Here is a 14,256-nt window from a genome sequence, read left to right as displayed (position 1 = left end):
TGTTTATTTTTTTGCTGACCTTCTGGGGATATGGTCAGTGAGAGCTGTGACAGCTGCTGGAAGCGGCAGGGGCTTTGAAGATTGTGAAGGTTGTGACCTCGAGGCCCCTTTCCTCTCTCTGTCCCAGGAGCTGCTGAGTCAATCAGGGAAAAGGGGAGGTGAAATGCAGGCTGCTCTTTAGCCATTTTTCAATCGGTGAATGAAACAGGAAAGGACAAATGCAAGAAGAAAAAAGAGCGATTACTTCCACTTTGGTGCATTACTGAGAAGGGCGAATCTCTCTTTGGCAAAAGATTATAACAATAATGGGAAACCACTGTGCTTCTAAAATCCAGCACCTTGAATAAAGGATTTAACTGGGCAAGGAGCTGATGGCAGATCGATAACAGTAAATTAGTGGGAAAGCCTACAAACTCCTCTTGGTTCAAAGCTAAAGGAAATCCACCTCATTTCCACCTGATATCAGCTCTAGGTATAACAGTGGGTACTTATTCCCATTGGCCCACTAGCTCCCACCATCTCTCCTTGACCCTATACTAACACATCATCTTTGCTGAGCTCAGCTGAACCCTCAGGCTGAGGTTGCATAGGCCACCAAAAACGGCTTCACCACACATGCCAAAATAAAGGGACAAAGTGCATTCTGCAGGCCAGTATCCTTGATGTGTGTGCACTTTCAAATGGCACAAGCTCCCTTGGCAATCCACACCCCTGGGCAGCCCACGAGAGGGTTCTCACTCAGCCCCAGGGCCCTCTCAAAGACCAGTGAGTGGGGTTTAAGTCTTTCTGGATAACATGATCTTATGGATCTTTCCTTTTAAAATAGTAATCTGAACAGCAAACAGAACTCACAGCTTCAGTTGACCAGTACACAACAGAGGCAAAGAAGGCAAACAGCAGGCTTTTCAGTTAGTTTACACAGGGGGCACTTAAATACTGTATTGGTTACATAATACCATGTGAAGCTTGGGATTTTACACTCTTCTACTAAACATATCTGTGAGATTTGTTTTAAAGTGATCAACATAAAGCCAGCCACAGCTTTGAGGGAAAAACTCTTATGATTAGACCTAATACCACAAGGTAGCTCACAGCATATTTACTGAAACCCCAGACAAAGTAGAATTTTTTTTTCCTAGGCTTGCTGGTCAGCACAGCACTCACTCCTCTTCAGTGGAGGGTGTACACTGCCTCTAAAGGGCTGCCATGGACAGCCACTTCCCAGCAGGAAGCACAAGCTGTTGGTTTTTAGGGCCATATCCTGCCACTGCTCCACATCCAGTATGCAGGATTGATCTCAGCACAGACTGAAGACAGCATAAGTTCAGGCAATTATGACAAACTAAATGTAAGAAAGAGGGTGAGGCACAAAAAAAAAAAAAAAAAAAAAAAAAAAAAAAAAAAAAAAAATCTATTCCTAGTTGGAAATTGATTAGGAAAATAATATTCACTGTTAACTCCTCTGGAGAACCCCATTCATGTGGGGTACCTGAAAGTATATTCCCTTCTTCATAAGCCTTCCAGTAAGTATCCTGTTCCTATCCCAACGGAGTAGCAGGTGGCCAAACTGCTCCACTGGAAGCTTGACAAAGGCAGTATCCACCCAGCTTGTCAGCTGAAGCCTATTGCAATCTGTACACAACTTCTGAGACTCCAGCTAAACCCTTCCTGGGAACAGCAAGTTTCCCCAGGCAAGGCCTGGATCTAGCAGCTCTGCATCCTTGCAAAAGATCCATCCCTCTGCTCAGAAGTGAACAGATGGGAAGAAGAGTCTCAAAGCATCAGTGATTTAAATCTATGCTCTTGTCTTTAGTGTGTTGTCACCAGAGGCTTTGCAGGCAGAGATCTCTGCCATAAGGAGCTAGCAGAACACCGGGTGGGGAGCTAATTGAGAATGGAAGTTCCTGGGGGCAAACTAAAATAGTCTTCGTGTCACTGCACAGAGCTCAGTACACTGCCTGGGCTCAGCATCAAACACCAAGTCAGTAAAAATTCTGTTTACTCATTCATCTGGGAGGTGGGTAAACCCTTGTCTTGTAAACCTCCTTAGACACAGAGTAATCAGGTGACAATAAGCTGTGGCACACAGTGCAAACTTAAGTATACCATTTTGCATGGGTGTAGTAAGTCAAATATCTTTAAAAGTCACTCTGCTATTACTACAACAAATGACAGACCCTGCCTCCCTCAAACACTGATCTGCTAAGAAGCAACACCTTTGCCATAAGGCACTATATCTTTGTGACCAGTTTACCCTATTCAAATCAATAGGGAGTTACATTGAGTACAAAACCCACCACCTCCTAGCACTAGAAGTGTTTCTAGAAGTGTTTCTCCACTCTGAATCCCCATCGTATTTCAGAACAAGGTTAGGGTGACACCAGTCTGTTTTTATACACCTCACCAGCAGAAAAATTATGCTACTTAGTTTTTCTTTTATAGTGGCTACACTTTTTGCAAACCTCTAAACTATCTTGAAAAATTCAAACAAGAGAAGCAGAAAAAGTAAGGCTTTCCTATCTGAAGGAAAAGAGGATCTTTCGACATTCTAGGAGAAGTACAGAGGCCACCTTCACATGCAAGCTGTTACAAACACCAAGCACAACAACGCCAAGGATGCTCCACCGGCCACCCCCAAACACCAAATTACTTACTGAGGGATTTTAGAGCAAGTTAAAGGGGAGTTTTGGTGCTCTTCTGTTGACTTTTCGTTCCCTCTTTACTCAGAGATTGAAAGGTGTTTACAAGAAAAAAAAAACCGCACAGATACAAGCCAACAACCGCCATCCCCCCCCTCGATATCATGTCACAAAGACACAAAAAAGCAGACATAATTTAAATAGGGATGGAGGGAATCAGGATAATATTTAAATCGGGAAAAGTGAAGCCGAACTGTTTTCCAATTGTACCTTTTATCAGGGAGCCAGTAGGGTAAGGGATCTTCTTTAAACCCCTGGCACTACAGCGGGAAAAAGCTTCGCAGGTGGGTGAAAGCCAACAGCCTGCCCCCTCACTTCGGGAACAGAGCTGCGAGGGGGAACTCCGCTGGCGGGATGTGGGGTGGGAGGCTCCGCTCCGCTCCCTGTGCCCGACGGCAAGGCGAGCATCCGAGCGGGCGGGACAGGCAGCGCTGAGCCGCGCTTACCGCCGGCACACAGAAAGGCTCGGAGTGCCGGGGGACCGTGGCCGGTGCTCGACAAGGGACAGGACACCGCAGGCTACCGAGCGAGACCGACCCCCGCAAACGCATTGCAGAGGGATTTCGGAGGGTCTCTGGCTCGTGGCTCTTGAAAGGACCACGCTGACAACCAGCCCCGCCGCCTTGTTCAAAGGGAAGGCGTCCAAGCCAGAGCAGTTTTCCTCGCAGAGACAGAGGGACACCAGAGGGATCCTTCCGTCGGGGAAGGTATACTCGACATCACCGCCTTCCCTCCGTGGGAGGCTTACACGAAAAATCATGTCCACTGGCAGAGACGAGGAGGGGAGGCTCAGAGCGGTGCACAGAGGACATGGACTAAAGCCACTTCTCGCCATAGGCGCCTCGAAAGATTTGTATTCACCCGGGGGCATACAATAAAATAAACGGGGCGGGGGAAAGGAGGCACGCAACGGGAGGTCTCAGTAAGTATTACTTAGGCTATACATTTCCACGTTTCTGACTATTTCTGCCTAAACCAACTCTGAAAGCAAAGCGCATCCTTCCCTGACTCTTTTCTATTAAAATCTAAACCCACTCATGCACATAAATGCCCCGAGAAACGAGCCTGGACGGAACTCGCTGCTGCTCCGACAGTGCCGTCGGGAGAGCCCTTGCCCTGGCACCCCGTGGGGTTCGGAGGTGAGCGGCGTCCCCCCCGCTGAACTTCCCGCAAAGGAGCGGGCGTGCCGGGTCTCCCACCCGCAGACGGTCGGTCCTGGAGGCGGAGATCAGCGGGGGAAGAAGGGGTGCGGGGAGTGGGGGACCCCTGTCACCCCGTAGTGCTAAGCACGGGCGAAAGTTGCCACAGAGCGGAGGCTGGATCCCGGCGGGGCATCCAGGCTCCCTCCGGCTCCCCGCTGCACCCGGTCATCCCTGGGCCACGCAGGAACTGCCCCCTTCGAGGGACAGGGTGGCCGTCGCCATTTGAACCTGCTGGGAGCAGGCCCACAGGAGAGAGGTAGCGGTTGATCTGTCCTTCCTGCGGAGGAAGGACACTGGAGTGGGCAGGGGCTCATCTGGACTGCCCGGGGTAGGTCACTCAGCCTTCTGTCGGCTTGCCCGACACCAGCCTTGTGTCCCAGTGCAACGCTCACAGGCAAAGCAAAGAAAACCTATAATCTTGTCTTCCAAGGGAGACGAAGATGTAAGGAGACATTGCTTGAGATCACTCGGTTTTGCAGTTATGAACTGGGCGCTGGTCATCAGCCCCAGTCCAGTACCTTACACATAGCTCCACCTATTCCTACCACAAGATCCCTCAGTTTTAGCTAACACTTCATTTATTTTTTTTTTTTTTAGGTTAAGTATTAAGCCATTATTTGAATATGAACCATAGCGTCTCAGAGTGAACAACAGATAATAATTTTCCTTCGGTTTCTATAGGCACCAAATACAAGAAAATACAATCTAGTGTCAAGGTGTTTTTCTGGCAAGAATATCTAGACTGGACAATTTTCCTACGAAGAAGAGTTCAGAAAGCATCTTGGAAAGAGAGGAGCCGTTCTGCTTTATTTTTTGCCCTTCAAAAGCACCTTTTAATGTACTGTCCCACTTGGCACCAGCCTTCCAAGCTCCGCCCCGTGCACGCTAGCATCCTTTCCCGGCGAGCCCGGAGCCGTACGTAGCACGCAGCCGGCAGAAGCCCCCGTTGCCGGTGCTCCGCGGCGTGGTCCCAGTCAGGGCAGACAGAACAGGGACTGCCCCGGCGGGCAGGGAAGGGTTGAGGATGCTAAGCTACCTTCCCCCGGCCAGCTGCCATTGCCTGTCCCCGCCAGGCGTGCGCCCTGTCCCACGCAGTCCCCCCGACAGCCTGTCCGACCCCCTCCAGGTCCGTGTCCTTGCCCCGCTGCAGAGCGCCAGGCTGGGAAACCGTTGTTCTCCATCACTGACAGTTTGTTCTGGTATTTTCCACATTCGGGATTCCCCTCCCAAGTTTCCCATCCGCACAGAACACGAGCCACCACCCCTCATTGCTGCGGGGAAACATCCAGCTCAGGCTGGCTCCCCGGCAGGGCTTTCGGGTGCCGCAGCCATAAAAGCTGCACTGTGGAACTCGGGAGGGTTCTCGAGGTTTTTCTTCACTACTCAAGAGAGCTCTGCAAGAGGAGGGTGCCCCTCCTAATCCAGCTACCACTTCCAAAAATCACAATTACCTCTTCCTTTTTGGGTATGCAGGAAGAAAGTTTTACTAACCCAGCTAAGAATGCGTACCCCAAGGAGTAAATCCCTCTATTCTAGCCGATACGGTCATACTTCTCCCACCATCACCACCACCTTGCCGAGCACTGTAACTCCCGTCCTCCAGCGCGCCGGCTCTAGCTTGCCTGAGGCATGGCAACGAAGCACTTTTACCCCCAGAGTCGAGACCAGGGAGTGCCGAGGATGCTGAGACTAATAAGCAAGGTTCGGTTAAGCACCCGCCTTAGACAGCCTCCTATCTCATGAGGAAAAACAGGGAGTTACAAAAATCCGTAACATTCTAAGCTATTTTGCCCTGGAGACTGAAGTCTCTAAACTCTACTGAGAGCCACCCCCACTACCGTGGGTTTGTGTTGCTGGGAAAGTGCAGCTCATTAACCGTGTTTTGCTGCACAGCTTTATACAAAATTGCCTCCACCTTGACAGTAATCGTCTTCACACCCGCACCCAGCGAAGGCAGAGTACAGGTAATGCGTTCAAAAAATACAGTATTTGCAAAAGAGAAAGAAAATGGTGGACTTAGGTGCAACTTCAGCAGAAGCCTCGCACAATTTGTTTTAGCCGCACAGGTCTAATGCTCTCTTTGGCGGCGGAGTCACAAGCACACACAACACAAACTCAGAGTAGGATGTTGCTGACACCTATCAAGAGCTTCCTCATTTTGAACAAGCGGGGAAGATACAAGTGGAGTAGACAAGTGTCTATACAATTATTTGATCTCGCCACACTCCGCATGCCCGTCAAAACCGGTTACCGAACTACATCACTTTCTAGTAGAATGGGAACTGCTGGAGGTGCACTAAAGGCGTGTCAGCAGCCGCACAGTGCTTGCAACCCTCTCACAAGCCCTACACCAACCCCCTTGAAACACTGCGGACACCCTAGGTGTGGAATGAGCGCTCGGAGCATCCGGGAGTGCCCGTGTAACCCCCAGCTCCCTCTCCCGGGCAGGTATAGACGCCGTGCTGTGTTCTGTCGGCACCGCACCGCTGTCATTCCCCAGCCCAACGATTCTGTTTGTAGCATTTCGGGCTATGAGCTACTAGGCTTTAAACTTCCACTTGGCCAGAGGAAGTCGGAAGGAGGCAGCGAAGGAACCAGTAAAGGACCAGCCGGCTGAGAGCAGCGCCGCACACGCAGCTCAGGGCTACGCACACGGGGGGGAACCTCCCTTCCAGCCCCCCCCTCCCTCTCCCGCCCCGCTGCAGCAGGCGAGGCTGATTAGAGAGACGATTGTGCCCGGCGGAACAGGCAGGAACCAAGGAAGAGGAGAGGGATGGGGAGGGACGAGTGGAGAGAGCCGAGTGCGGCGTGAGGACGGTTTAGGCTACGGCAAAGCGGATTTAGGAGGAAGCCTCCTGCCCTTAGCAGTGCCTGGCTGGCAAATGCCGGTACCCAGGATCGCTGAAGGCTCCTACTCAGGAGCATCGTCATCGTTTCTGATCGACATGAGGAATATAGGCAGGCGGATGATGCTGACGAACCACAGCTGCCTTGCTGTGTTGATTTGCAGAAAAATCTACGTCCGTTTGGCAAAGAACTGAAGCCCTCGCCAATAACATGGGAGGGAAGGGGGGGGGGGGGGGAAAGCTGGACCGCCAGGCCACGGTCCCACCGGGGACAGCTGTCGGGGTTCAACGTTGGCGACCCACACAGCCAGACGGAGCTGCAACCTAGCAGGGTTGGGGGAGAAGCCGGGGGGAGCAGCATTCCAGCGTCTTGCGAACCGATAGTGATTCGGCAAGAGGCGGCAGCTCGGCTTTCATCCTAATGCCGAAGGGAATCCAAGGCGGATGGCACAAGATCCGCTCCAGAGGAAGTGGTCCAGGGAAGAGCCAAAGAGAGACGGGTGAGTTACATTGGAGACAAGATGTGTTCATGTATTATCATTGATTGTGAAATGTATCTTACCTTGCCAAGGAAAAGATAGTTTGGTTTTAGCTTTTGCTTCCGAAATCTCGCAAAATGCAAAGGGGTTGTTGTAGACGACGGGAGGAAAAAGATCCCTGTTTAATCACCCTTTTCAGTCTTTCCTCTCCCCCACCGAGCGGAAACTAGTATTTCATTTCATGATACAGGTAATTGCCTTGAATGTCTACCGTAAGCAAACAGACTTCAGCTTTGGCCGCATTTTATCGATCCTATGGAAAGATTGTGAACAGAAACGCCTAAAGCGTCGCTTTATAGCCTACGCTATGTGTTCTAAACTTCCCTTTCAAATAACCGAGCACTACGGGAACTGGCAGAGCGCGCTCAACGCGACACGGCCGCGCAGGAGCACTTACAGCAGTCGACCGCCTCAGAAATGTAACGCAGGGGAAACGGATGTTCTTTGTTTCCCCTCAGAAAAGCATGAATTTGTAGGCGATCACAGCTACGCTGCTGAAGCGTTGCTGGGCTGCTAAAAGCGCCCGAATCCCAAGCCCAGGGACACCGAACCGGCAGCTCTTGGTCAGCGGGCGGAGGAGCAGCGCTCACTAGCGGCGGCACCGCCCCGGCTCCGGGCCCCGCACTGCTCCTGCCCTCCCGCAGCTCCGGAACCCGCTCCCGACTCGGCAACGTTTCGGGCTATAAAATAGGGGCGAGGGGAAAGGCGCGTCCGTCCCTTTTTCCCCCAGGACGGCCCTGATCCCGTCGGCGTACCCAAGTGTCAATACTATAAGGACTATTTCCTGGGCAGGGCGAGGAGTCATCTGTATTTCACCGAGCGGAGAACAAACCTTCGTTTCTCTGTGTGACACCTGCAAACCCAAGGAGAAGTGGAAAAGCGTTTGCGGTCAGCCCGACACTTCAGCCTGCAGGAGCCGGACAGGCGGAGACGGGGCCAAGGAAGCATCACCAGAACATCAACAACGGGTACCTGTTTTGTGTTCAGTTGTGACTCGAGTTACAGTAGATTCACCCCAGATAGTTCTATTTTCAACACAGCACCCACCTCTGCTACTAATCAGTACTTCCAGAAAACGAGGCTTAGGTGAATAAATTAATGACCATCATAAAGATCAAGCAAAGAGCTTTAGCTCTGAGTCCAACCTCCACAGTCCACCATCCACACAAAGGCAGCACCTGCACATTAGTTTTAAAGGCACACAGGAAATAATTAGCTAGCTTTATAGCTCACACACATTGATTGATTTGTAATGCATTTCATGAGGGTTTGGTACCCTTGAGATATCATACAGCATTTAACACTTGTAACCCTAATGAAGCAGGACACCATTTCCCCAAAGGATTGAAGACAGCTGAATCCCTCACAAAACAGCAGCTGAATCAGTATCAGAGCTTTTCCTAGGAGTGAACTTCATGCTAATTTAGAATTAGTACAAAACCAAATATAGTAAAAGGTTTTCATAATAACTTTAATTTGCTGCAATTTAGAGAAAGAAGGATTTAGCTCTGCAACTGCTTGAGTCTGCCTTCAAGGTGCAGTTCAAATTCCCTCCTTGTCTCATACACACAGTATGGCAGTACTGTTCTCAGAGGAGTTGGTTTACAACCTCTCAATTCACACACACCAATTAAATTATTGCAAGTTTGATTAAGGGAAGAAATTAGTATTCCATTTTTTTTTGCATGGAGTGAAAATAAATTATTAGGTAGAAATACTGAAGGTACTGATTAAGTATTTATAAACACAGGAGCACTGAGATGCTTAGAACATTGGTGAGAGGAGGGGAGAAAGTACAAAATATTTATTGCTCCAATATTGTAAGCCTAAACACAGGGGTTCCTGAAAGGCAGCTGATGAAACAGCCATTACAGGAAACAATTAATTATTAAAGGTATTTGAATGGTAGCCCAGAGCTGGATTACAGAAGTTGTGTTCGAAGAGAGAGCTGCAAAATCAAAACAGCACAGATGAGAACCCAAGGTTAGAAAAGAGGGACAGGCAACACAACAGCATCCTGCATACACAAACCTCTCCAAGGCTCTTAATCAGTTTCACAGCTGCCAGCAGGGAACCCAACCAAAGAGCATCTACAAAGGTGTATCTACACTGACAGTCAGTGCTTCAGTGCTGGAGAAATGAGGCAGAGGAGATGGAAGATTAAAAAAAACTAGCAGTTTCTACAACAGTAGAAATACTGTTGACTAAGCACCACTTTCCAGCAACAAACACATTCAGGAATAAGTTTTATTCTCTTCACAGTGGGAGAGGAACACAGAAATTAATAACTTGTTCAATGAAGATTCCTTGCTAGCACTCCAGAGCCTACCACTCTGTCAAAAATTCAGGAGCAAACCATTGTCTAAAATTCTTCTTTTCTCTTCTTCTGTGTTCACACATAAAAACCCCCTCATATGAGTAAGTGCCCCCCTACTTATTCACCTGGGTTCTCATACTGGTTCTGCAGAGTGACAATGCAAGTAAAACATAAATCAAATTCAACTGTTCCTTTGCAACACACAGAATTTTATAAAATTCTAATACTGATTAACAGTAGCTTTCTGCACAAGTTCATAGAGCAGAGCAGTCTTACCATTTGACAGTTAGAAGTGTCATCATTACCAGAAAACCTGAACTTCCTGGAGAAAGTGCATAAATTAAAACTTTGTCATCTTATTCCAACATGTGCAATATTTTCAACTCCTCCAATACCGAGCATAATGAAACTCATGAAAGACACTGGAAACGATTTTCAAATGGACAACATTTTTTTTTTTCTGGAAAGTCAAAGGGCTGAATTCAAGCAATTCAAAAGCCACCACATTTGACAACTATTTTTCCCTTTCTAGACTTACTCCACCTCCTCATCAATAACTTTCTATCACTACGAACTAGAAATCAGTTTCCAAATATTTCATTGTAACTGAAAGCAATTACAAAATACAAAGTCTTACTGTACTTGGGACTATAGAAATGTATTACTTCCATTTTTCCATTTCCTTTGAATTGGAGAAAAAGTAACAAGCAAAACAAATCACAGTGAGAACTAACAGATGTATCACCTAGTTTCACCAATCAAGACTGAAAATTCAGAGAGGATACTGCCAAATAAATTTCAATGGCTGAACCTGGCAGAAGTTCCCCACAGAAGTGCTGCATTCCTAGAATGAACTAATGCCCTTCAGTAATAAAGTCAGTCACTTAGGCAAGGCAGGACTTACAAGAGACCAAAGACAAACATCTCCAAACATTGGAGTAAGCTGAAGCATTTCAGATTCTGTGTCAATTCAGAGCTCATCATGTTTTGCAGGGTCCATACTGGGTTTGATGAAGATTCCCTCCATTGCTTTCCAATAGTTGTGATGATTAGCAGTAGGCATACCATGAACTTCTCGTTGGCCTCTAATGGGATGGCCATACTGTTCCCCTGTTATTGACAGGAACACCTCAGTTCCCACGTGCTTGAAGCGCACCGCATCCTCCCGCTCCCAGTAAGTCCCACTGCACTGCACGAGCCAGATATCCAGGTCATCTCCTTCGCCATCATCACCAAAGGCACTTACTTCCTGTTAGAGACACAAACTTCCTGAAGTGAAAACGTAAGCAAACACCTCTCATGCACACAGAAAAATACCAACACAAAGTCAGCGGGGTTCAAAGGCAAGGATGGAGAGGAAAGAAAAAAAGCGCTGCTGCACTGCTTTGTCAACAGTTACCAACCACAGAAACAGTAACTTCCTACTGCTGCAATCTGAACACCCTGTGTCAACAAACTCCAACCTGTAATCCCAGGAGAAAGTGCCAACAAGTCCAAACATAAATTACAAATGAAATGAGAGGAACTGAGCAGAGATCACCAAGGAAAAAATAAAAAACCACAACACTAATGCTGATGCAGATTTTCTCCAGGCAAAAGGTTTGTAACTGCAGACATTTAGTTTTGAAGTATTACCATCTTCATAGTTCCCAGTACACAATGGGTTTTTCAGTGTGTTTTTATGATAACATCCCAACAATTTATCAGACTAAGTAATCATATTCCTTTTTTACTTAATTATACCAAGCTTACAGTTGGTTCAACAATTATTCTGGTTTACACGCTTTCTTCAGGCAGATGGTTGAATAGCTCTGATTTAAAATCCAAAACAAAAAAAAACCCCCAAACATTAAAACAGATTTATTCTTGTTGAAACAAAAGTTAGAGACTAGATGTCATTATACACCAAAAATAATTCCAAGTATCTGCAGAAACCACATAGTCTGAGCTCCCAACTGCAAAATAGCCTTTAATCCTTAAAAATGAGACACAATGAACAACTTGAAAATTCAACTGCAATGGTTTGAAACTAGCTACCTAAAATTTTAGTCATGTTAACTCAAGATTATGTAGTCCAAAAAGTGTGAAAGACAACATACTAACAGAAAATCCAACTTCTGTTAAGTACATGAAAGTTTGAGTGCTCATAACCACAAAATTATTTCAATAATGTCGTAAGCCACAGTTGTCAGTCTTTGAGGTCATACAAACTTCCCTTTCATTTAGATACTGCACGAACACATAACAAACACAATGACAGCTGCTGAATGATTAATGACAATGATATATAAATTGTCTAAACCAACAAATGAGAATTGGTAAAATTCACTAGAGTCAATTCTCCTGAAATACTGTTTTCCAATCACTTCTGTTGTTTCAATAAGCAGATATCTAAATACCCTGCATAAAACTGGTCCTTATTGTTTCAGCCACTCTAGTCCTGGTAAAAGACAAACCTCTTTCACAGAGCCAGGTCTTCCAACTTTGAATCTACAACCTATCTACATAGCTTGCAGGAAGACTAAATTGCCTACTAATGACAAACTGCCAAGTAGTTTGCATTATTTATTTTAAGAGAGATTTTCAGTCTCAGAGAAGCATTTGTTCAAAGACAATACTGGGATCTAATTACAGCTAGAAATTGCAGCCTTCTAAATATGTATAAAACAATACACAAGTACAACTGTGAGAGCAGAGTCATTTTTCCTGTGAAAGAAAGACAGATAAAAAGAATAGTGAACTAAACTAGAGAAGATGACAGAGACCAATAGATTGGATCACCAAGGAACCTGGATAAGTCTTGGAACACCTGACTCATTGCCTTGCTCTTAGAGCAATCTTCACAATGTTGAAGGACGTTCCCAGCCTCCTACCCCATGGAAGTGCTAACATTTTGGAACAATCTTCCCAGTAGCAATGTTGAAACACAAAAAATTTTTAAAAAAAGCAGTTTTGTGAAAAACAATATGAAATACTGATACATATTACATTTTATCACCATCAAGAACTGAAACACATTATTCCAAGATGTAGAAAAGCATATATTTCATTCTTGAGATGCACAGACGTATTATTCCTGGCAGCCTGATACTTCAAAACCATGAAAAACTGGAGAGAATATTGTCTATAGCATGCACTACTTATATAAAAACTTAAAATTGAAATCAACTTACTTGGTTATTGGAGAGTGGTGATGGGAAGTGGTGAGTATGTAAGTTTTTTCCTGTGTTTACATGGGTGAGACGTATAGCTTGCCCACATTTCACTGGTGTTCCACGCTGGCAACTGCCATCACTCTTCCCACGAATCCGCCAGTAACTGTTAGCATCATCAGAAGCTTCAACTCCTGTCACTGACTGTTGTCCACTTCCTGTTTGAATGGAATGAAACAGCAAGCTTAACCCACTTACCCAGTTCAAAAACTCCTGAAAAAAACTAAAGAAATTTGCTTTAGTGTTTTCACATTTAAGAGATGTTTAATTCTCACATTTACTGGCTGCAATGGGAATGCAAGTATCAAATAATCTTTCAAACTGAAGAAGTTAAACACAGCCTGTGTTAGGAGATGCACACTCACAAAATTAATGATGAACACACAAAAAGAAAATCTAATCAGTGATGGATACTATTTGCACCATCCTTCCTTTCTCAAAAATACTTTGAGAACACAAAAATACAAGATCTTTGTGTACCCAAACAAATCAGCAACCTCGCCAGAATAGATTCTGGGAAAGTACAACCGAGGCCCCAGACACAGATCTGTGCTCACCTCAGGGATGTCACATCCCTACTCCAGGCCATGTGGAGCACAGCTGACACATCTCCCACACCCCGGGCCTCATCATCCTCCTCTCCCTCTCTCCCAAGCTGCCAGGTCTCCAGGGCACCCCACAGCCCCATCCCCAGCCCACTGCTCCCTCTGCACCAGGGACATGAAACTCGGACACCTCTGGCCTCCTCCTTCCCTGCCCCCCCTCACTGCCTGTCCCCCCCTCACTGCCTGCCCCCCCGCCATTTCCCTGCCATCCCGCCAATTCCTCGCTTCCCTCATCACCTGTGCCCCCCACCCCCGTGTCCCCCTCACAGCCACTTCCCTGCCCCCCTCACTGCCTGTCCCCCCCTCCCTGCCTGCCCCCCCCGCCATTTCCCTGCCATCCCGCCAATTCCTCGCTTCCCTCATCACCTGTGCCCCCCACCCCCGTGTCCCCCTCACAGCCACTTCCCTGCCCCCCCTCACTGCCTGTCCTCCCGCCATCTTCCTGCCCCTCTCACCGCCTGTCCCCCGAACACTTCCCAGCTCCCCCCATTTTCCAGCCTCCCCCTCACGGCTCCCTGCCCGCCCTTTCTCAGACCTCGGCCCCTTGAGGGGCCCCCCCGACCCGACCCGGCCCTGCTCACCGGAGCCGTACTTGACCTCATGCGAGTGGAGCCGCACGCTGTGGCGGGTGTTAAGAAGTTTCAGTACCGAACCGCAGGTAACGGCGCCCGGGGACGGTTCCCTGCCATGACACAGCCCCCACAGCAGCCCCAGGAGCAGTAACGGGAGCGGGAAGAGGCTGCGGCCGCCCCGCATCGCGCCGCAGCCCGGCCCGCACGGCCGCCCTCAGCGGAGCCCGCTTCCGCACCTCCCCAATTGTCAAGCGCCAGCACTGC

At 47.7% G+C, this 14,256-nt stretch overlaps 2 protein-coding genes across 3 annotated transcripts in view; both read right to left on the bottom strand.

Moving 5' to 3' along the window:
- Positions 1-12,826, bottom strand: part of TOP3B (DNA topoisomerase III beta) — an 84,475-nt gene extending 71,649 nt beyond the window's left edge. Inside the window, exon 1 of one of the 2 annotated variants that reach the window (XM_030460510.1) lies at positions 12,777-12,826. The gene's annotated coding sequence lies outside the window, so the exon portion shown is untranslated. Of the gene's footprint in view, positions 1-19; positions 41-12,776 lie in introns of those variants that run through there. The other variant, XM_030460511.1, reaches the window with a different exon arrangement.
- On the bottom strand, positions 9,520-14,231 carry SDF2L1 (stromal cell derived factor 2 like 1). The gene is made up of 3 exons (XM_008502732.2): positions 14,002-14,231; positions 12,777-12,973; positions 9,520-10,852 (listed from the first exon to the last, which is right to left on the bottom strand). The coding sequence occupies exons 1-3, from the start codon at positions 14,174-14,176 to the stop codon at positions 10,574-10,576; spliced, it is 651 nt and encodes a 216-aa protein (XP_008500954.2). The 5' UTR covers positions 14,177-14,231; the 3' UTR covers positions 9,520-10,573.
- Between the last annotated feature and the right edge of the window lie 25 nt (positions 14,232-14,256).

This window comes from Calypte anna, chromosome 15 (assembly GCF_003957555.1).
Source record: "Calypte anna isolate BGI_N300 chromosome 15, bCalAnn1_v1.p, whole genome shotgun sequence".
NCBI classification, from domain to species: Eukaryota; Metazoa; Chordata; class Aves; order Apodiformes; family Trochilidae; genus Calypte; species Calypte anna.
This window is presented reverse-complemented; position numbering and strand designations above follow the sequence as displayed.

Excerpts from the sequence above, each read along its gene's own strand:
- SDF2L1 (XM_008502732.2), bottom strand. The coding sequence starts at position 14,176 with ATGCGGGGCGGCCGCAGCCTCTTCCCGCTCCCGTTACTGCTCCTGGGG. Across the intron at positions 12,974-14,001 it reads TGAGGTCAAGTACGGCTCCG|GAAGTGGACAACAGTCAGTG; the intron begins GTGAGCAGGGCC and ends CCATTCAAACAG. Across the intron at positions 10,853-12,776 it reads CACCACTCTCCAATAACCAA|GAAGTAAGTGCCTTTGGTGA; the intron begins GTAAGTTGATTT and ends TGTCTCTAACAG.